Raw genomic sequence first — 23,688 nt, 5'->3', positions numbered from 1 at the left:
ATACCAAGATATCTGGAATAACATTGATTAATAAAACTATTTTGGATGGTAGCTCCCTCTCCTTTTTCTCTTCTCACAGGTCTGTGAGAAGCCAAATTCAAATTTTTAATTCTTTATAGATTACATCAAAAGAAACTATCACAGAGACATTTGTTCTGAGAGCTTTGATTTTTGAATCATTGTAGGTGCATGGACTTTAAATTTTTAGAACTATGAGATAAGATTTTTAAACAAACATGCAACAAATTCCAACTGAAGTTTATTTTAAAAATAATCACCTTGGGATTATTTATTCCGACAAAGCTACTGTTTGGCTCAAATCACTTGGCAATGTTTTGTTCAGAGTTATCTTCAAAGCTATTCTATATAAAAAAATCACTCCCATGATCATATAGTGAGTGACCTCTTACTTTGGATCCACCCCAAAGCAATGATTTCACCTGTTATAATACTCTAGCTGTTAGACTTAGCTCTAAAAGAATTCTTGGTCATTCTCAGAATTCCAATTGTCAAATCAAACTGACATTAAATTGACATAATCTAAAAGTTATGCCAATAAGGCATTCCAGCATAACAGGGCTGAAATAAACATAAAATATCCCATGATGACTACTTTAAGGAATACCAATATTCATTTTGATAACTAAATCATTATGTTTATTTTAAAAAATAACAAAAGCCATCTCTCAGTCATTTTTTATTTACTGGTGGTCCAGATATATGGTGATGGTGGTTTCTCTAAGTTTCTCTACCTCATGTAGCCAGAGCACTTACTAAGAGCCAGAAAATGTTTCAACCATATAGACAAAAAAATTGTTAGTATCTTCATTTTAATGAGGAGGCAACTAACTTGCTCAGGCTTACACAAAGAATAAGTGAAGAATATGGGATTTGAATCCGGGAGTCTGATTTGAGAGTCCATTTTCTCTTACTCTGTATGACTGTGTGTTCTGCAACCAACAAATACCCACCCCTCCAGTTATAGGAGAGGGAAATAATTTCCTACCCAATGGCTACTGCTGACTCTTCAGGGGACAGTGTAGGTCCTCTCTAAATTGCTTCTGGACCCATACCTACAAATTACTACTAATACCATTGAGTTCTACTCCAATCTTCACGAAAGGAAACAGAAACAAGTCAGTCAGTAAACCAGTATGAAAGTCCATGTATATTACATAAAGTATTAAATGTTGAGTATTCTGTGTTAAAGTTTAATAAGACTTTTTTCCTAGTAGCATAAAGTACATGATGACTATCTCAGTACACTGCTGGTAGGAATGTAAACTGTTTTCTTAATAAATTTCTGTATTTTTCAAGTTTTTCTCTGTCACAATCAGCAAGAAAAACATTTTTTCAAAAAAAGACTGAAATTCCAATGAACAATGAAAATCCTGTCAACAAGAAATATTAATTTTTTGAATTTTTATTCAAAGAACATTAAGATGTTCAGATTTTTCAAACAGTTTTGAGATTTATGAGGTACATACATTGTACATGTAGAGATCTCTAGGAAATTTTTAAATTCCTGGCCAAAGACCTTAAAGTTCTTAGTGTCTTCCCCACTAAGGTATAATTTTTATGTCCTTGGTTCCTGAGATTAGATAATTTAAGTAAAAAATGTATTTCACAAAATATTTAAATGAAGAGGATTCCAAGAATAAATACTGTTTTAAATCTGTAATTTTGTGATATTTATACAATTAGAAATAATCTAAAGATAATATACTTAAAACTAATATTTTATTAGAAATATTTGCCAAGTTTTGCATAAGATACTATAGAGTTAACAGTTTGGACTATCTTTGGCTATCGTTATACAAATCATCACGATATTCCTTATTTTCTTTTTGTTGGACAAAAAAATCTTTCCAATCTCAGAACCACTTCCCTTCACAAGACAGAATGAGTGCTTCTGGGACAGAAATGCACTTAAAAAATAAATCATTTTGAAAGATGAAAGTAAAATAGGAATTGAATACTTTTTTATATTAAAGTAACGAGTTCTATATGCGTCTAATTATTTTATTAGAAAAAAATCAGACATAAATACCTGCTGCTCCAGACTCTTGACTGTAACTAATGGATGAAGAACGTATAGTTCTCAAACGTAAACTCTGGGCTCTCTCTTGTCGAGCAGCATCACAGGTCTGGTTGGGGTGCCAGATCTGTTTACAGTGGTAGCAAAACTCTGTTCCACAGCCTTCTCGCCCGCAAGTTAATTTTGGACAGCTGGCACATCCAAATGCTATCACAGCATATCTTGAAAACAAGAAAAACAATTTAAAATGTGACATAAAGCAAGAGATGTTCATTTGGTAAAAAAATGGTCCAACTAAAATCTTATTCCTGAAAAACATTTTCTATTTATGCATTAATAGTCATAAGCCTTATCTCACCAATATAAAAATGGGGGGAAAATTAATAGTTTACAAATGAAGACATAAATGGCTTTAAAATATTTGAAAAGTTCAATTTTTACCTTTTGCCTTTCAACTTTCAAGCAGGATAACAAATTGTATTTAGGCTAATCCCAATTTTATAAAAACTATATTAAATTAGTACAGTATTATATACACACAGAAAAGACTAGAATACACCAAAAACCTTACCAGTGGTTTTCGTGGTATTGGGGTTTTAATTTTCTTCTTATGTATTTATACATTTCTGATTTTCTACAATTACTTGTCATTTTTTAAAAAAGAAAGGTTAAAAGAACAAGATTACTTATTTACAAATGTAATGATTATGGATAAGCTACACCTATCAGTTAATGGCACACTATACCAATTTATAAATTATGTGATAATCTTGTGTTCATGAATAAATTCTCACATTTTTATTTCTAAGACGCATGGCAAAAGTGGCCTTGGGTACCAATCTCCTACCAAAGTACACCAAGTGGAATTTCTCAATCAAGAAGTTAGGTGTTTTGTTTTTGTTTTTCTTCAGATAAAAGAAAGACTGAGAATAGAAGACTTGTGACTATCCCTAATAACCTATTATTATCTATTCTCTGAGCTAATATTTCTGACACTTTAACAATTTTTGACTTATAGACACTCTTTGGCATTTATCCTAGAGAAATGAAAGTTTATGTTCACACAAAAACCTGTACATGAATGTTCACAGCAGCTTTATTCACAATAGCTAAAAACTGGAACAAGCCCAGATGTCCTTCCAAAGGTAAATGGTTCAACAAACGATGATGCATATACAAAATCAACAAAAGAAAAAATTATTGATACACATAATAAGCTCTGAGGAATTACACTAAGTGAAAAAAGAAATCAATCTCAAAAAGTTACATACTATATGATTCCACTTATATAGCATTTTGAAATGACATTTTAGAAAGGAAAAACAGATTAGTAGTTGCCAGGGGTTAGGAACTGGGATTAGGATGGTAAGAGAGTAAGAGGGAAGTAGATGAAGTAATAAAAGAGTAACATGAGGGATTTTTGTTGTGATGGAACTGTTCAGTACCTTGACTGTGGCAGTGGATAAACAAACCTACACATGATACAATGCTATACAACTAAATACACACACACACCACATACACACAAATAAGTACGAGTAAGACTGGTAAAATTTAATTAAGATTGGTAGATCGTATCTCTGTCAATATCCTGGTTGTGATACTGTTCTATAGCTTTATAAAATGGTACCACCGAGGCAAACAGTGTGAGGGGTACACAGGACCTCTCTGAATTATTTCACATATCTGGATGTAAATCTATAATTATCTCAATAAAACTTTCAATTAAAAAGTTTCTAGGAGGTTCTAATTCTCTTTTTTTAGAATCTTACTCTGTTGCCCAGGCTGGAGTGCTGTGGCATCAGCCTAGCTCACAGCAACCTCAAACTCCTGGGCTCAAGTGATCCTACTGCCTCAGCCTCCCGAGTAGCTGGGACTACAGGCATGCGCCACCATGCTCGGCTAATTTTTTATATATATATTTTTAGTTGTCCAGCTAATTTCTTTCTATTTTTTTTTTTTAGTAGAGGGGGGGTCTCGCTCTTGCTCAGGCTGATCTGGAACTCGTGAGCTCAAATGAGCAGCCTGCCTTGGCCTCTCAGAGTGCTAGGATTACAGACGTGAGCCACTGCGCTGGGCCGCTAGTTCTCTTTGAAAACAGCAACACACAAATCTTACCTGTGTATAAGAAGCTTTTGTAAATACCAAACATTTCCTTTTGCCTAGAAATTTAGGCGAGTTTTCAGGGCTTTTCTGGTTACTGGCAATAAAAGTTAAATAACTGTAACTGAGATTGTATTAAATTTCAAGATAATCTATAAAATTATGCAAGATTTTAAGAGTCAGGGAGTTCCTTCATTACCTGTTGCTCCCTTAGTACCTCACCCTTCAAACTTAAACTTTACATCTCAAATTCCATTTTATTTCTGACAGACCAAGTCTCTAAGTACCATTCTCTATCATAGATATGTTCAAACAGGATTGAATCAAATTACCATTCTCTATCATAGATATGTTCAAACAGGATTGAATCAAATTACCATTCTCTATCATAGATATGTTCAAACAGGATTGAATCAAATTACCATTCTCTATCATAGATACATTCAAACAGGACTGAATTAAAGGCAATTTATATCAACATTGGGTAATTTGGTATAGCTTCATTTTCCTGAGCATTAAGATTTCCAAGAGAGCTTACTCACTGCAGTCCCAGAAAAAAAGATCCTATACTTTTATTTTCTATCAAAGTTATTATCTAAAGTATCTATGATCTAAAATAAAGTCATTTAAAACAGTAATTTCAGTGAAAAGAAAATGGCATTCTCTTCTAAACCTCTTCTTTAACCTACCTTTTACTGAAGGGAGGGAGGAGGGGAAGAGAAGGGGAGCAGAATGGGGAAATTTGTGTATGCAGGGGACAATGCAAAACCAACTATTTTCTGAAGTTGATCATAATTTACTAAGGCAGAAGAGGTTCATTTCAGGCTAGCTGGTCCAAATTATTTATTTATTTGTGTAATTTTATGTAAGTTACACAATCTCCCTACAAACCAAGTTTTCCATACATAAAATACGAATTCACTGAAGTTTGGCTTAGCCTCAGTATTCAGTCAAAATCATCATCAGTTTTGGCCTTGGTGTTTTAGAAGGCCAAATTAGCAAATGACTGCTTCGATGACATTTCTAGTACCCCTGCACTTGTTCACTACTAATGACCATGTGATCACACAAGTTACTATCATTTCTACATCAATAATATAAATGATGTTTGTCATTTGGATTGAATATTAACATTTAAATACTCATTTTAGGATAAACACTGGCATTCCAGACATAACTTAGAGTAGATATTTTTTATATAGTGAAATTATACCAGATAGCTGAAGTATTAATGTACATTATGTTGCAAGAATAAAATGCTATAATCTTCAGTGATGACTGTAAAAGCAAAATTCAAGTACAAGTTTAACTTTCAAATAATTACCTAGGGAAACAGATTTAGAGTTAATATGAACACTGAGAGTGCCTTAACTAGATAAATTTAGGAAGAACATATCCTTAATGAGCAAATAAATATTTCTAAAAATATGAGGTAGAGTAATAGAAATTAGATAATTCTAACCTTTGTAGAGATTGTTCAGTATACCAGTATTATCACTAAATAAAACTTCTAAGAATTGACCTAATTTTTAATTAATGATTTAGACTATGAGTCTTAAAACAAAACAAAAGTCCTATTGGGGAACTCCTTAAATCTTGAGAATAAGAATTAAAAGCATAAAAGCAGAATGTGCTTTAAACATGCCCTTTAAAAATTTCACGACAAGTTCCCAAATCTGGCACAATATCCATAAAAACAGAAAGGTATACGGCAAGAAAACTGAGAGAAAACTGGAGCCCTAAAACACATTTTCTTCTCAATAATGAAAGTTCAAAACAACTTTGTAAATTGCTTTAAGATAATAATTCCTTATGATATTGAGTCTAGAGACTTAAGCTTATTGAAAATGCTTATAGAGAACAAGATTTTTGAGATTTATCCAAATACTGTATGGTAAATACTGTTCCTCCTATAAACTATATTACTACAAAACTTTACCCTGAATTATATATTCTGCTATGAACAAGAGTAGGGATATTATAGGGAAATTACTATCATGTCAAACATTTACTATTTGATTGCTAATTTTTTTAAATTATTTTTTAAAGTAAAAATTTCCATCTATTCTTCTATCCCAAAAGTTTATCATAACATGATGGTGATATGTGACTCTGGTCTTGGAGGAATATTGATTTAACATTTGACCACTTGGCATTTGGTCAAAATGCATTCCCCAAATTAGGATATAATAATAAAAAGAGTTGTGAGATTTAAATAAGACAATGTTTGTAGTGTCTGGGGTAGGAGAAAGAGAGGGAGAGAGGAAGAGGAGAAAGGAGAGGTAAGGTTAAAGAGGTGGAGAAAGAGAGTTTAGTTCATGGCACATTATATGCACTCAAATGTTAGAGATAAAGTATATCAAACTTATTTTATGCTACTTCTCACTATTTTTTTAATGAAAAAACTAAGATATCCTACCCTCAGGACTAAACATTCAAGTCTACTGAATCTGCAAATTCTAAAGAAAAACAGGATTATCTTTAATAATACTGACAAATATTTTCAGGTACATTTTGATTAACTTGATTAACTAGAAGTTAATCTAGTATTTTCTTCTGCCAACAATTCTTGAGTGCTTACTATGTAAAGCCTTTCATGTTCAATAGGTATTTAATTTTAAGAACAAGTGTATTAGATACAATCTGTAACATATCAAGGAATTGAAAACAGAATGTTAGGTCTCTTAAAAAAGATTTTTATTATGTGGGAGCCAAATTTATTTTCTACTGGAAAACAGGTCTGAAATTATAATTGAAGTAAATGGTAAAACTAAATTAAAACACTTGCTTTACAGAAAATTTCAGGAATCTCTCTGCTTTAGTGCAATAGGTGTTATTTAGACAAAGAACGGGCTCAGCAGAAGATCACAGAAATAACTCAGAAATAACTGAATAATAGTGGTTAACTAACTAAATATCTCTGGTTTAAAGACACTCAAGTCTTGGTATAGCAAATAGCTCCATTTCCTTCAACTGTCCAATATTTAATTCAAGCCCTACCTTCCTTCTCTATACTTCAGCAGAAAGTCTCTAGGTACTATACTTGAAATGCTTAAACCTTTCTATTTAGCACGAGTGGAAGGACAGGATGAAAGGGGGAATAGGAATTGAAATAGGGCAGGCTTTCTAAAAGTATCTTCTGTTCACTGGATTGCTATTAATAAGAAGTGATCCATACTAAGAACGGACTCAGTGGTCAAGTTAGAAAAATGCTAAGCAAAATTAAAGTGGCTTATTGCTCATTTTTTACTATAGGGTTGCCAAAAGAATTTTTAACATGTTCAGTATATACAGTCAGCAGTATTTCCTATATTTATTTGACCATGACATTTATTTCCTGGGAGAGTTTCAAAGTACCAGTGTTTTACAAATCACACTATCAAAAACATCTGAGGAAGTAAGGGATACCAACCAGGGTGGTATATTCCACCTAGAACAAATTCGTAATGAATTAACAAATAAGGTGGGGAAAAACACACCTAAAATGAAATATGATTCTAAGAAAAATAAGACAGTCCCAATAAAGATTTTGATTAAAAAATGAGAAGAATAAAGATGGTCAGAGTATAGCTAAAACCCTTCTTTGTCAAATAGGAATGAGAGTCCTATAGAAATTAGAATTCTAAAAATATATGTTCTTTAGTCCCCAAGACTATGGCCCCATTTATTTTTTATCCATTAAGAATAGTATTCTCCACCAGAATAAGTTATTATTGACAGCCATTTAAATGTCATAGTAAACCAGCGTGAAGCTACATGAACTTGATTACAGCTGATCACATTACCCCAAGGTATACGACTTAAGTTACTGGCATATAGTCAGATTGGTTCATTCAACAATTTTTAATTGAGCATGGTGGTTAACCAGTGGTTACCACACACAGACACACACACAAAAAACCACCTTTTTTTTTTTTTTTTTTTTTTTTTTTTTGCTCTTCAAGGGGTCACAGACATTAAGTCATTAATTACATTCTAGTATAATAAGTGCTCCTGTATATTCAAAGCTCCCCAGCCAAGTCAGAAGCACTCACAAGATAACAGGAATAATGCATGCTGGTAATAGGGTGGCCTCAGCCAAGTGAAACACATGATGATAGAAACTAAAACGCCAACATTTTACTATTTGCCTAGACAATGCACAAACTAGGCTTCAAAGGCAGAAGGTAATCAGATATTTTTTACCCAAGATAGCGTCTATGCTTCTCCTCCTTTTACACTGGGGTCTCTCACCCAAATTTTTCTCCCAAGCCATGGCCAGATTTTTCTCTCAACCTATGATGACTGGCATGTCTTAAAAGCAGGCTAGGTAGCCTCACTCTGGATAAATCACAGCAGTCAGATTTGGTCCTTTGGGCCACTTCTCAAGAGAGGTTTTTAGAAACATTTTGCTTTAAACAGGCTTAATCTACCCTAGCCCTCAGAAGAGTAGAAAGAATATTAGGTCAGAAACCCCAAGAGATCTCAAATAGAAACCAGGTCAGGTAATTCTCTTTTCTACTCTGAGGTAAGGACAGTATTTCTCAAGGTGTGTTATACTACATGTTTAAGTAAAATTAATGTCAGATACAGAAAATGGCCATATTGATAAATATCAAATGCAAGAGGAAGAATTCTTAATTACACACCTAACATTTATGGGAAAAAAATCTTTCCAGTGTATTGTACAATGAAAGGGGTTATTAAATATATCCCTGTGGCCCTAGTACTATGGCTAAACATTTCTAAGAATGACTGCCAAATATTCAGATATTTACTAATATTGCTTGTGCCAGATTTAAATAATACATAAAGTTTTAATAAAAAAATATCCCTCTGTGGGTTCCAAAGGTTTTAATAAGCTCCAAGAAGGCAGAGATTTTCGTCTTTTGTTCATTTAATAATCTCTAGTACCTGGCACATAGGTGCATTAAATATCTGAATGACTTATTTCTAAAGATAAGGAATAATAAATAACAGCTATGAGAAGCTTACTGTGTATTAGGAATTTTACAAGTAATAACATTAAAGATCTAACTCAAGGGATTCAAAATCATGTCTGTACATGTTCTTGATAAGTAAAACTAACTTAGTGAAGTCTCATATAGTATTCTATATTTTCAAAGCAAATATACAAATTTTATGTTATTGGGTGATGTTTTCTATGTAACACAACCATAAAACCTGTAACATCACTAAGTATATTAAATATGCTCTTAACAACCTAGAAAGCCAGCATAAACAAAATATAAATGAAAATACATAAACATAATCAATCCCTGTAACATGTTTTCTGTCCTTTGTGGGTAAGACTAATGACAACCAACACCACCAAAAATTAATGTAGAGCCAAATTAATCAAGAATGATTCCTCATCCAATTTATGTAATAGTCAAGTGGTTATTTTCCTAACAACTCTGTTAAAGTAGGTGTTGCTATTATTTTATATTTTATACTTGAGTTAATGTTTATCTTCTCAAAATATTTAGAATACTGAGTCATTTTACTTTTTAATAATGAAGTCTTAATGAGAAGAAAATATGCCAGAATATCCCAAAGTGTGAGTTTCTAAAAATTTTTAATTTTACTAAGAACTATCGCATGTAAGTGTTTATACAGAATAATAAAATGAATACTCCTTTATCTACCACACAAGAATATTATCAGTAGGGTGATCATATTAATCCACAACCTAAACTGGAACATGAGAAAGGTAATGCTATTAAAAATCACACAAGTACAATAAGCATGAACTGGAAATCAGAACCTATTGTTATCTTATTTATTAGTGGCGTTAGCAGTTCCTTGGTTGCCTCTTGCTTGAAGTTCACATTCTCTCCTCTAGCTCTCAAGAGGTAACTAATAAACTAAATGTATTTATCTATTCTATTGTTAAGGAACATTTGTGTTTACTTATTTGTTATTATGAACATTCCTAAACATATCTCCTCCTGGCACACAAGAGCTTCTCTACAACTAAGAATTGAATTTCTCAGTTGTAGAGTAAATGTGTGTGTGTGTATGTGTGTGTGTGTGTTACAGACAGGGTCTTGCTCTATAATCCAGGCTGGAGTGCAGTATCACGATCATGGCTCACTGTAGCCTCAAACTCCTTGGCTCAAGTGATCCTCCCATTTCAGCCTCCTGAGTAGCTAGGATGACAGGTTCACGCTACCATACCTAATTAATTTTTAAAAAATTTTTTGCAGCGATGGGGTGGGTCTTGCTATGTTGCCCACAATTTTAATAGATAAAGTGGCAGCAAGTGAGCTAATGCCAGTGGTCCCCAACCGACTGGTCCCCAACTGAATGGTTTTACGGAAGACAATTTTTCCACGGTTGGGGGATTGGGGGGTGTAACAGAGCTCTGTGGCCTGGTGGTTGGGGACCACAGAGCTCATCATTCATTCTTTCAGTCTAACTTTTCCCCTTTTATTTACATAACTTACCTCTGTAATCTGTTATGATTTTAATTTATTATGTGTGGTGACAATCTAATTTTCCCCCTCAAATAATTAATTTTCACAATTTATGTTGAACAATCAATCCTTTTCCAGTTGGTTTGAGATACTTCCCCTAAAATCAATCTTTACAAATTATAATCTGTTTCAGCCAGAAGAGAAGTCTGGTTTTCTATTAGGTGGATAGTGGTGACTATCCATTATGCTGATGTGATTAATAAACCCAGCACAAGACAATATACAGCTCTTTAGCAGCCAGAAAGTTTATGCGCCCCTGGATTTATTGTGTTAATCTCTCTCGGCTGCAAATTCTGAAACTTAATCCTCCTTTTTCTTTGTTCCATCATTTCAGATTTGTTTAAAAAGCTATTAAACATTTAGAGGAATTCATAAAGCACCTTTTGCACCCTGGGGTTTATGCAAGACAGGTAGAAAACCATACTCTTTCTCCAGATAAACCATAACATAGGCATATTCTTCAGTATTTGAACTCTTCCTATTAGAGTATTTGCTATAATTACTTACAAAATTTTAAACCTTAAATTTGCTATCCAACTTGAAATCTACTCTAATTTCAAGAGTATGACTTACACCAGTGAAAATGCTATGCAGGGGTCCATGGGATCAAGTGATACAATCATATCTAAGCTGTTTTTCTGGCAGAATACTGTTTCCTGCTCAAGTTATTTAAAATTATTATTTGTTAACCTTATTTTCTTCCCATATTTTTCTTGAGAATTTAGCCTTTCATGCATCTGAGTCCCAAAGTTTGCTTCTGCCATTACACCTGGAAGCACAGCTAACCTTGGGTTCAGTTTAGATAGTAACTTTACATATCATTTTGTTGTTTATTTATGCTATAGTACAAATTACCTGCAGTATAATTCAAATCTGATACTGAATAGTATCACTGAGTCCAAAGACAACTAATGAATCCATAAAATACTAATTAGGTAACTTTTTAATGCTATATACTATGCAGAAATCTTTGGTGGATGATTAAGTGCTAGTGGTAACTGGGAAAAGTGGGATTTGCACAGTCTGGAAACATTACTTTTCTCATTTAAATTATGGAATACAGGTTAGATGTAATCTGATAATTCACTACCCAACAAGCTTTTAATAGTAGATTGAATTCAGGTAATCTGAGTCCTGAAATTGTAATTTCACAGATTAATCTCACATCTCAGCCTTGCTTCTGAGATTATACCAAGAGAATCTTGGAAATTCTGGGTTTTTCCACTCTTATTTATAATATCTGGTTTACTAAATCACATTGTTTGTGGCTTTTCCTAATCTTAAAGAGGTTATGACTGTTTTTTCCTTAGTTCTGACAACTGTACATAATAAATGTTCTACAAATGGGGCTGCTATTAATAATAATCAAATATGTAAACAAAATTATTTTATTTTAAATGTTGAGAAAATGGTATTTATAATTCAAAAATTTGAGGCAAATGAAATATTACATAGTCCCTAGATCTTGAGACTAGCAAATATTTATGTATATCAATATGAGCACATTACATACATGTTAAGGTACCTTTTAAAAGGGTCATTTAAGTTTATGACCACAAATAACTCCCTCACCACAAACAACCCAGATCATTTCACCTTTTATTCCAAAATAAAAATTCTCCATATGGGTGGGGAAAGCTAATTTTGTATGACAACTAGATCCTGTATTCTAGCACCTTACCCTTTTCTTCCAAAAATGCTCTTAAGTGAATATGTAATACAGAGACAATGTAATGCCTGACACAGGATATGCACTCAACATGTTTGTCTATTGAATACATTCTCTGGCATGTTAAGATTTTTCTTTTGACTAACAGCACATTCTTATTTTACCCACAGAGAAAAAAAATTACCCCAAGAAATCAAACAATATTTTCTTACCCACAATCTGGAGCTGGGCACCACCTACAATCAGGATCTGCAACAAGCCACCGTCTAAGCATAAATTCTTCGTATTTTTCCATCAAGACATCATCACTTAATATCAAGCGAATATCATGAGGATTAAATCGTTCAGTACATTCTGGGCAACTGATATTAACTCTACTTTCAGAGATTTCTATCCTTAGATATTGTCGTAAGCAATCCACACAAGATCTGTGATGACAAGTCATTATATCAGGAAATCTGTCTTTAGAATGCCGCAAAAGGCACAAAGGGCACTCTATGAAGTCTCCAATTTGCTTGCTGATAGAAGTTAATCCATTGTCAGAAGAGGTATTTGTAGAGAAAATAGAGTTCTTATCAGTACACATTTCAGAATGTATACTTTCAATACTTGCAATTCCATCCACCCCACCATTTAGCTCTCTTGATTTACGTTTGTTATCCTTTTTCCTCCGAAACAGAGAGCCTATTGAAATTCTTCTTTTTTTGGGTGCCTTTTTGACTGAAGGCAAGCTCACAGATGAAGCAGAAGACTGAAGATCTCGATCTGAACCCATTTGCCGATGTAAACTCATGTCTAAAATGTTCATGAAAATTAGGTCAGGGTCAGTGTTTATACACAGCCCTTCATTATATTTAGAGATAAAACTTATTTCTTGTTCTTGCATTCAGATTAAGTCATGATGTAAGGAAATCCTACATGGTTCTTTCAGTTGAATTCTTGAAAAGTTCAACTTAAAGACTGCTATCATAGATGTTCTGAAAAAAAAAAAAAAACAAATTAATTTAATTGTATTTTTAGTTTGCATATTTTTATAAACTTACAAACTTACTATGAAATTTCAAATAATTATGTTCTTTAACCATTAGTATTTTCTTAAAAAATAAGGCCAATTTTATATTCTACAAGAGAATATAAAACTAATGTTGAAATAGCAATGAGGACATTCTTTAATCTTAGTAACATTCTCTAGATTTGAGCTGACCTAATCATTTTTAAAATCTTAGATAAACCTTCTGATCATTATTGCTCTGACTTCAATGACTCCTCACTGCCTTTAGGAGATTTTGTTCCTGTTTTTAATTTAATTTTTTTTTTTTGGTTTTCACATACAGCATTGATGTTCTTGTTTTTAACTGACAATAAAATACACATTTAAATACAAAGGGCTAAGACTAGCTTACACAATCTTGCAGAAGAAAGAAGGAGAGAGTTCTTAGACTGCCAGATATACGGACTTACTATAAAGTTGGAGTAATTAAGACAGTGTGGTATGTTACAAGGATGGATACAAAGACCAATAGAATAGAACATAGTCCAGAAAAAAGTCCCATATACATGAGATATTTTATTTATAACAAAGGTAACATTGCTGAGTGCTAAGAATGGCCTTAAAAAAAGCAGTACTATATCTACTGGTTACCCATCTGAGAAAAGAAAAGGAACTTAACCTATGGCTCATCCATGCATAAAAACTGACTCCAGGGTAGATGTAGTAGCTCATGCCTATAATCCTAGCACTTTGGGAGGTTAATGCAGAAGCATCACTTGAGGCCAAGGAGTTCAAGACGAGAACAACACAGCAAGATCGCATCTCTACACAAGAAATAAAGAAATTAACCAGGCATGGTGGTACATGCTCCCAGCTACTCAGGAGGCTGAGGCAGAGGGATTGTTTGAACCCAGGAGTTTAAGGTTGCAGTGAGCTATGATGATGCCACTGCACTCTAGTTTTGGGCAACAAAGTGAAACCCTGTCTCAAAAAAAGAATTAAAAAAATCAATCACAGATGGTTCATTGATCTAAATACAAAAAGTAAAACCATAAAGCTTCTTCTAGGAGACAACACAAGAGAATATTGCAATGAAAAGAGTTCTTAAACAGAACACAGAAAAGTACTAAAAGGACTGATAAATTGGACTATAATAAAATCAAAAGACAGTATTGAGGGCATGGGAGAAGACATTTGCCATATATAACTAATAAAGGAACACTATCCAGAATATGTAAAGAACACTTACAAATCAATAAGTAGACAAAATAAAAACACAGGCAGGGGACTTAACAGGCATTTCACAAAAGGATATGAAAAAGTTTTCAACATCATCAGTTATCAGGAAAAAAACATATTAAAGCCACATTGAGAGACCACTACACATCCAGTAGAATGCCTAAAATTAAGACTGACATTTCTAAGTATTAGCAAGAACACTGAGGAATAGAAACTCTCATAGTACTGGTGGGAGGATAAAATAGCACAACTCCTTTGGAAAACTATTTTAACAATATCTACCAAATTGGACCAAACAGATATCCTCTTATCCAGCAATTTTACTCCTAGAAATAAGTGTACAAGAGAAATGAATGTACACATATAGCAAAAGACATACATAACAATGTTCACAGCAGCATTAGTTATAATAATCAAAATACTGGAAACAACACACATTTTCATCAACAGTAGAAGGGATAAAACCTTGTGGCATATTCACAATCTGGTATATTATAAAGCAATGAAAATGAAAAAATACTGCTAAATACAAAACAAGAAAGAATCTCATACAGAAGAATATGTGCTATAATTTAATTTATATATAAGTTCAAAACATGCAGAACTAATCTATAATGTTAGAAGGAAGGATTGTGGCTACCTTTTGTGGGAAGCCACAAAGAAAACTTTCTTAATGTGTAGTATGTGTAGTAGTTACAAAGGTATGTTCACTTTGCAATAAATCACTGACCCACAGCCTAATGATTAATGTGCATTTTTGGATGACTGACACAATTAACAAATGTTTTCTAGAAAAACATTTCACTCAGACAAACTTTATTCATGCCTATCAGTTTATATTTTCCTATTATTTGCAGCATTCCTCTTGAAGTCTGAGGAAAATATAGAGTATAACATTAGGTCTACCTGCATATTTTCTTCTTTATGTATTTTTACTTTGTCTTGCATGTCAAAATACTTTCTGTACTCCAAGGTTCAATATATGTATCACAGAAAAGAATTAGGAATCCATCTTGGATCTTGTATTAAGAATTTATCATTTAAAATATTAAACCAGTGGTACTTGATCAGTATCACCTGGGGAGTTTTTCCAAATACACAGTTTTAGAAATTCAATAACTATGTAATTTATTACCCAGACAAACACTACATAAGAGTGACTGAAGGAAGTACTAATACTTAAACTGAGATAACAGAAGCAAACTGGAATACATAGTCATCCTACCTAGGAATCCTTCCCAAAACATTGCAAATAAATAGGCCTCAAAGAAGAAGAAAAAATTTGAATATGATAAATTTTACTATATGGTAAAAAAATACTACAAATATTCAAACATTAGATACCATCTTTGTGCATATTAGATCAACAAAGGTTGTAAAGCGTTGGTGAGTGAAAGAAGCATCACACATATTGTTGGGACAAGTGCTAATCAACATAATTTGGGGGAACTAATTTGGCATTATCTATTAAACTTTAAAATGGAAATATTCTTTGATCAGCAATCCTACATGTAAAAGATCCTTCTGCAGAAGATATAAAGATACATATGTACAAGATGTATTGTGCAAGAAAATTCACTGCAGCCTACTTGATAGAAGCAAGAAAACAAAACAAAAACAACACAAAACCCCAACACAAAGCCTGGAAATAATTTAAGTCTCCAACAGTTCACTCAAATGAACCAATCTCTAAGTTTAATGATACAGAAAGATCCTCCAATAGAATGCTGAATGAACAATGATCACTGCAAAATATTAATAGTACATATGGTATAAGCCCATTTATAGGGGAGGAAAAACCACAATCACACAGGTTTATATAATACATACATAATTTCTGGGAAAATATGTTAAGAAACCATTAACAATGGTTATCTTGAGGGGTACAGTATTTAGCATTCACTTTCTGCCTCTGCAAAGTTTAAAACTATATCATGAATATCTATTATAGTTAAAAAAAATAAGTAATTGAATCCCACAAACAAAATACTGTATACTACCCTGGAGCTACCCAATTCAAAATTTCTGGAGAAGGGGTCCAGAACTTGTATATTTTGAAAATTTCCCTTAGTAATTTGGTTGTACACTCTGGCTAAGAACCACTGATATTTTAATACTAAAGAGAGTTTGTTAAAACATTCACTTAAAAATAAAATCCTATATAGGCTTGGCCCCAAAACAAGGCTCCTTGTTTTTCATTACTGTAGGTACCGGCAAGGTACCCCTTAACACAACCCATGGTATGGACGTAAGAGACACAAAAAAATCGGGCCAGGCACAGTGGTTGATGCATATAATCCCAGCACTTTTAGAGGCCGAGGTGGGAGGATCACTTGAGGCCATGAGTTTGAGACCAGCCTGGGCAACATAGCAAGACCCTGTCTCTACAAAAAAAATTTTTTTAAATTACCTGGGCATGGTGGTACATGCCCATAGTCCCAGCTATATATAAATTTACTATCACAAGGATTTGTCAAGCAATAAGTCATTGATAAGAATGCATGAAGAAAAGCAGTGAAGAGAAAAAAGCAACTTAGGTTGGCCTCTGTGATGGTTAGGTCTATGTGTCAACTTGACTGGACGAAAGGATACCCAGGTCAGCCAGTAAAATATTTCTGGGTGTGTGTGTGAGTGTTTCTAAAGGAGATCATCAGCACCTAAATAGGTAGACTGAGTAAAGAAGATCACCCTCACCAATGCAGGTGGGCATTGTCTGATCTGCTGAGGGCCTGAATAGAATAAAAAGACACAGGAAGGGTAAACTTGTTCCATGCTTGAGCTGGGACATCCATCTACTCCTGCCCCAGAGCTCCTGATTCTCAGGCCTTTGAACTCAGACTGGGACTTATACCAATGGCTCCTCTGGGTCTCAGGCCTTTAGGTTTGGACTAAAACTGCACCAACTTTCTTGGGTCTCTAGCTTGCATATGGCAGATCATGGGACTTCTCTGCCTCTGCAATCACCTGAATCAATCATAATAAATCTCTTTCTATCTATATATATTCCATTGGTTTGTTTCTCTGGAGAACCTTGACTAATATAGCCTCCATGATGTTATCACTATTTATTTAGTGGAATCCCTTCCCCCTAAAATAAAAGTATGGATTCAAAACCAAAGATGCTAGAAAAGTCTGGTTACTAAAATAGAAGAGAATAGTAAAATACAAGTAGAATTTTCAACTAGCTATCTAAAAATCATAAAAGAGACACTTCTCTAACAGCAATGTCATAAGAAACTCCAGTTAACCTATTACTTAAGCCATGAGAAATGTCCTTCATTTTCCCTCTCTTTCTCAGTCTAGCACCATTCCAGCAAGTAACCCAAAACTCCATGCCAATTGCTGCTATATACTTTCACTCCCCTAAAGAATCTAGCTGGAGTATTAGTTTTATTACTGGCAAAGAAGCCCCACTCCTGGATGGTCATGATGGAGACTCAGACTTGTGGGGGGAGGGGGGGGAAATGGGCACTTATTGAAACCTTAAAATCTGTACCCCCATAATATGCTGAAATAAAAAAAAGATATTATGTGGACACACACACACACACACAAAAAGAAGCCCCACTCCTGACCTTTTTATGTACTTCAATTGAAGAGGAGCACCTAAAATTGGTATTGAGAAGGACAAAGACCTGAACCTGCTTACCTAACCTTTTCCAGTCCATTGTGTTTATACCTCTTTAAAGTCAAAATTTCTTGACTCCTACTATTTTATGTGTGGGTTATTAAGAAACAGGAGTGGCCCAAAACAAAGATGTCAAAACTTTGTGGATCAAAGATTGAGTAAAAATACTGGTAACCTTGTACTGATTCATTATAAAATACATTTAATTTAGCACCATGCTATTTTTTATACTTTGTAAAAACTGCCTAATAAATACTGGCCAAATAAATGATGCTTTCGGGTTGCTGCTGCTCTATGATCCTTATTAAGCCATACAGACTTACTACATCCAGATTTTTAAACTGTGAAAAGAAACTTTTACCCCACAAGTGCTACAGGATTCATAAAATATGTTAACTATCTCGATACTCTACAACATCAAGAATTATACATTTGAAATACTGCACCAGTAAACATTTCATAACCATAAATACTTTAGTAGCACCTAACAAGCCACCTATGTGCCTAAATGACTTATGACTCTTAGAGGGTACTCTGGAAATAGAGAAGGCTGAGCAAAAAGTTTGCAGACAAAAAAAATTTACTTCCTGAGAGGAAATCTCATTATATGGTCAAATATCTGTTTTTGTGTCTGTTATTCAGCTAAAATTAAGTTTCTTCTGTCACTTCTCAAAAAGGTTAAGATATGGAGAAAATCCAATAATTTTGTGCTGATGGTCTAAATACTAAATATAAGAGTACCTACAGTTTCTAATTTTCACTTTTTTTAAATGTTTGACATCCAGATGTATTTAGCACCTCTAAAATACACATGTAATAAAAGTAGCATGCAACAATATTTACTAGCACTGTTGAAAAGAACAGAAAGAGGACTACTAAGTCTTTTTTTATGTAAGTGAAGAGGGAATAGGTGCCGAGAATTCTCAGCAATTTCTACTAATCACAAATTTGGTCACTACTGAAGCCTGAAGCTATCCTATACTCAAGTCAAAGAGTCATGAAAGAAGGCAAAGAAAAGATTCTCTAAATGATGTGTTCTACATTACAAAAGCGTAATATCCTATTAAGTTCTTCAGCACATGCTTATGTTGAGAGGATGGAAGATGAGGAATAGAGAAAAAATTTTAGGGCACGGTGGCTAAAGTCTATAATCCTAGCACACTGCGAGGCTGAGGAAGGAGACCGCCTGAGCACAGGAGTCTGAGGTTGCAGTGAGCTGTGATGAGGCCACTGCACTCTAGCCAGGGCGACAAAGAGAGACTGTCTCAAAAAAAAAAAAAAAATTAAAATTAAAAAAAAGAAAATTTTTTAATTTTAATGGTTATGTATCTGTGAGATTAGGAAACCAAGAATAATATTTGTTTTGATGGGAAAGACATTTTTATTAATATTAATTCTTATTAATATATTTTTATTAATATTAATAGTATTTTTTCATTACAATTCATTTACATTTCACTTTTTGTGAGCTAACCCCATGTTCCTTATCCTGCTACAGGACTTTTCCTTATTGATGTATAAGACCTAGTTCTATATGAAGGAACCTTGCTATCATGTGTCAAACACATGTTTTAAAAAATTGCATTTGATTATATGGCAATTTCCAATGTAGAAAATTTCAAAACGTGTTTATGTGCTCAAATTCACATATCTTTCTCTTTTGACTTTTGGTTTCTACACCTGCCTTAGAAAATACTTGCCCACTCCAAGATTATATTTTTTAAAGTCTCTCATGTTTTTTCCTGATAATTCTATAGTTTATTTATTTATTTTTGCTTAAATCTTTGAACCAATTCAGTTTAATGTTAGGAATAAGTAGAGATCAAAATGTATTTTCTAAATAGCTAGCTAGTTATCTCAACACCAATCACTGAATAATGATCTTTTCCCAAGATTCCCCAGTAATATGATAAGCCACCTCTTGGTATAAGAATCTCCTATATCTAGGTGGTATGGACTTCTCTTGAAAAGGACTACCAAACTGTTTTGTTCCAATTTGTACTTCCACAAGCCAGAAAGGTGCTTCATTCCCTGAATTTTCACCAGTATCCTTTATTTTAATAGCTATGTACTTCAATTTCCATTTCTTTGATTACTAAACAATTTAAACATTAGTTATTTGTTCATAGGTTTTGCACATTATTATACTGGAATAGTAATGTTCCCTTTAATTTTAAAAACTGTTCACCTTGTCCAAACACTTGCCCTTTTATTTTGTGATGTTTTGAAGCACAGAGGAATAAAATTTTAATTTAATCACAACTACCAAAGGATAGCTTTATCCTTTCAGGACTTTAAAGTTTTCCATTACAAAGTGTTTATGGAGGATGAAATCTATTTGTCGATCTATTTACTTTCTAGTACTCTTCATTCCTTCTTGTGGATCCGAGTTTCATTTGGTGTCATTTCCCTTCAGCCTCAAGAACTCCCTTTAACATTTCTTGGTATGCAGGTCTCCTAGCAATGAATTCTCTTAATGTTTATCTGAAAAAAATGTCCTTATTTCACCTTCATTTTTTTTTCTTTTTAGAGACAGGGTCTTGCTGTGTTGCTCAGGCTGGAGTGCAGTGGTGCAATCATAGCTCACTGCAGCCTTGAACTCCTAGGCTCAAGCAATCCTCCTGCTTCAGCCTCCCGAGTAGCTGGGACTACAGGTGCAGGCCACTATTCTATTTTTAGTAGAGATGGGGTCTTGCTCTTGCTCAGGCTGGTCACAACTCCTCAGTTCAAGTGATCCTCCTGACTCAGCCTCCCAGAGTACTCAGACAGCTACACCCAGAGGTGTAGCCACCCCACACAACCTCATTTTTTCCTATCTTTTATGTTCAGCAGTTTGACTATGATGTGCCTAGATATGGTTTTCCTTGTTATTTATTCTGCTGCTAAGAGTTCACTGAACTTCTTAGGTTTGAAGTTGATTTAAACTGAATAAAGGAATTTGGGGAAAATTATTTCCTTAAAATTTTTTTTACCCTACTGTATTTCTCTCATCTCTGCTTCTGAAATTCTAATTATTTGTATGACAGTTTAATTTTGTCTCAGTGGCCACCAAGGTTCTGTCCATTTTTCATAATCTTTTTTTTCCATTTTTAGACTGGCAAATTTTTATTGATCCATATTCAATTCACCAACTTTTTCTTCTGTCATCTCCAATCTACTGTTAAATCTAGTGAAATTTTCATTTTAGATATTATACTTTTCAGTTTGAGAATATCTAATTGCTCTTTTTTTTTTTTTTATTTTTTTATTTTTTTTTTCCAGCACTGAAATCCCAGGAATAATTGCTCTTTTTTACAGTTCCCATTTCTCTGCTGAGATTATCCATCTGTTCAATCATTATGATCATATTTTCCTCCTTAAGTCCTTAAAAATATTAAGTCTGGCTGCTAACTCTGCTAATTTTAGAATCTGCTACCTATTTGGGGGGAAGGTCTTGACATCGAGCCACATTTTCCTGCATTTTCACATGTCTAGTAATTTCTTATATAAACTGGAGACTGCAGAAGATATGTTGTGGAGGCTCTAGAATCTCTTATCTTTTCCTGAAGAGTGATGATTTTTATTGTACCTGGCAGTTAAATCACTGTCTAATCAGCTGGAAGTGGTGAAGGCTTGGTTTTATGCTCTTTTAGAGTATTTCTGTGGAAATTATAAATGTTTACCAAGTCCCTCTACCTTAGTGGGAATATATACCAAATTCTGTCTTCCTTGCAGAGGGCAGCAACTAAAATCTCTATTCATCTTTTTCTGTCTTCCAGCTATTACTTTCCATTGAATGCATCAGAATCTCCCATGCACATTTCAGGGGACAACTAGGTATGTGATGGGAGTTTATCCACAGATTTTCAGGCTATCCTGCTAAAACTCCCTCTTCTCTGGAATTTATCCACTCAATTTCCAGCCACTCTAATCATCCCAAACTCCATCCTGACACCTCAAGCCAATAAGACTGTCTCTCTGCTTGAGTTCTAGTAGCCCTGTGCTACAAGGGCTTTGCCTCGTAGGGAAATATGTATAAAAAAATTCTTTTTGTAAACATTTGGCAGTTTTCCAAAGGGTGTCTTCATCTAGGCTCTGAGATACAGTATTCTTAAATTTGCATAGGATGTTGTCACAAGAAATCTTAGCCTAAGTTTAAGTATGCATCTATGATCCCATATAACCGTTTACTTGACTGCTTTTTAAAAATGATCTTTAAAAGGTTTTATTAAATTATCCAACACCTGCAACTGTAAGGTCTTCTAGGAATAATTATATTTGTTAAACTTTTTGCCTTTTTGCTCCAAGTAACCTGTGTAAGTATTAATTCATTTATTCCTTTAACACATGCGTGACTATCATGTGCCAGATACTCTTCTAAGTGCTAGATATACAACAATGAACAAAATAGACAAGGTCCCTGTTCAGTGGAACTTTCATGTTAGTGCCTCTAAACTAAGAACTCAAGAGATATTTCAGATCTTCACTTTCCCAAACAGTAACATGAACAACTTTGCAAGGATCTAAATTTTTAAAGAAAAAAACTTGACTTATATTTGGGCATATATGGTAGTCCCATAATCTAACAAAATATTTATCAAAATTCATTTTAAAGGTTTCTTCCCAATAGACAATACATACTTTTGACAGCACCTCTATTTTTCACAGTGACAATGGTTTTCTTAACACCCTAGCACTCTGGTAGACAATTTAAGTTGCACAAAAAGAATCACTAGTTATCTAACCAAAGAATCCAATATACAGAATACTCATTTAGTTCGCTGTGCATAACTTCAGGAACCAGTATTTGTAGCTAAACAGTGGGAGAAATCCTCAAAACTTGACTCACTATTTTGGCTTTGCTCTGCCTCTCATGTTAAATAAAGGTTTCTAAGATACTGAGGAAAGGAAGTATCTGTCTTTCCTTAGTGTCTCCTATATGTAGTGTTGCAATCAACACCTCATCAAATTTAAATATGGCTATGTACCATTTAATGTAGCAGCTAATTACCAAAAAATAAAATAATTATCATAAGCCATGCTTTGATTATCCTACAACTAGAAGTAATGTATTAGAAATGATATATTTCTGTACAAGTTAATTTTGACCCAAAGTAAGTAGAGTTTTTGTAAATCTGAACCATATCATTAAGAAGTTTGAGGCATTAAACTGTTTGGATTTTCATATGGTTTTTTCTTAACAGAGATAAATCACTAAAGTTCATTATAATGAGGTTTGCTATTACTCAAAAAGGTCATTTAAATGTTTAAAGTTATTTTTAAGTTATGTCAGTCATAATCTATATGCTTACTTACAAGACTTGTTTAACTTGCCAACCTCAAATTTGCAAATGCCATATTTTCCTCTAATAAATATGTTCCCCTAATATAGCTGCCAAATTCAGATACCAGCCAGCAATGTATTCTCTAGGCATAATTCTTGCTGCCCAAATAATATTAAAGAAGACAGACTATCTATAAAAACTCTAACTTATTAAACATCTCTTTAACATACAGCCTGTTAAAAATATAATAGGCACATCATGTTTTTAGAAAAAAATTTAAAATGCTTAAAAATAACCA

General features: G+C 33.6%; 1 protein-coding gene across 2 annotated transcripts in view; it reads right to left on the bottom strand.

Annotated features, from left to right (window-relative positions):
- Positions 1 to 23,688, bottom strand: part of RNF19A (ring finger protein 19A, RBR E3 ubiquitin protein ligase) — a 51,721-nt gene that overhangs the window by 15,193 nt on the left and 12,840 nt on the right. For both annotated transcript variants that reach the window (XM_076005125.1, XM_012762024.2), the window contains 2 exons: positions 12,481 to 13,245; positions 2,051 to 2,259 (listed from right to left, as the gene is read on the bottom strand). In XM_076005125.1, coding sequence (XP_075861240.1) covers positions 2,051 to 2,259; positions 12,481 to 13,154 — 883 coding nt within the window. In that variant the 5' untranslated portion in view covers positions 13,155 to 13,245. The remainder of the gene's footprint in view (positions 1 to 2,050; positions 2,260 to 12,480; positions 13,246 to 23,688) is intronic.

This window comes from Microcebus murinus, chromosome 7 (assembly GCF_040939455.1).
Source record: "Microcebus murinus isolate Inina chromosome 7, M.murinus_Inina_mat1.0, whole genome shotgun sequence".
Classification (NCBI taxonomy): domain Eukaryota; kingdom Metazoa; phylum Chordata; class Mammalia; order Primates; family Cheirogaleidae; genus Microcebus; species Microcebus murinus.
The sequence above is the reverse complement of the archived record's forward strand: the minus strand, read 5'-3'. Positions and strand labels throughout refer to the sequence as shown.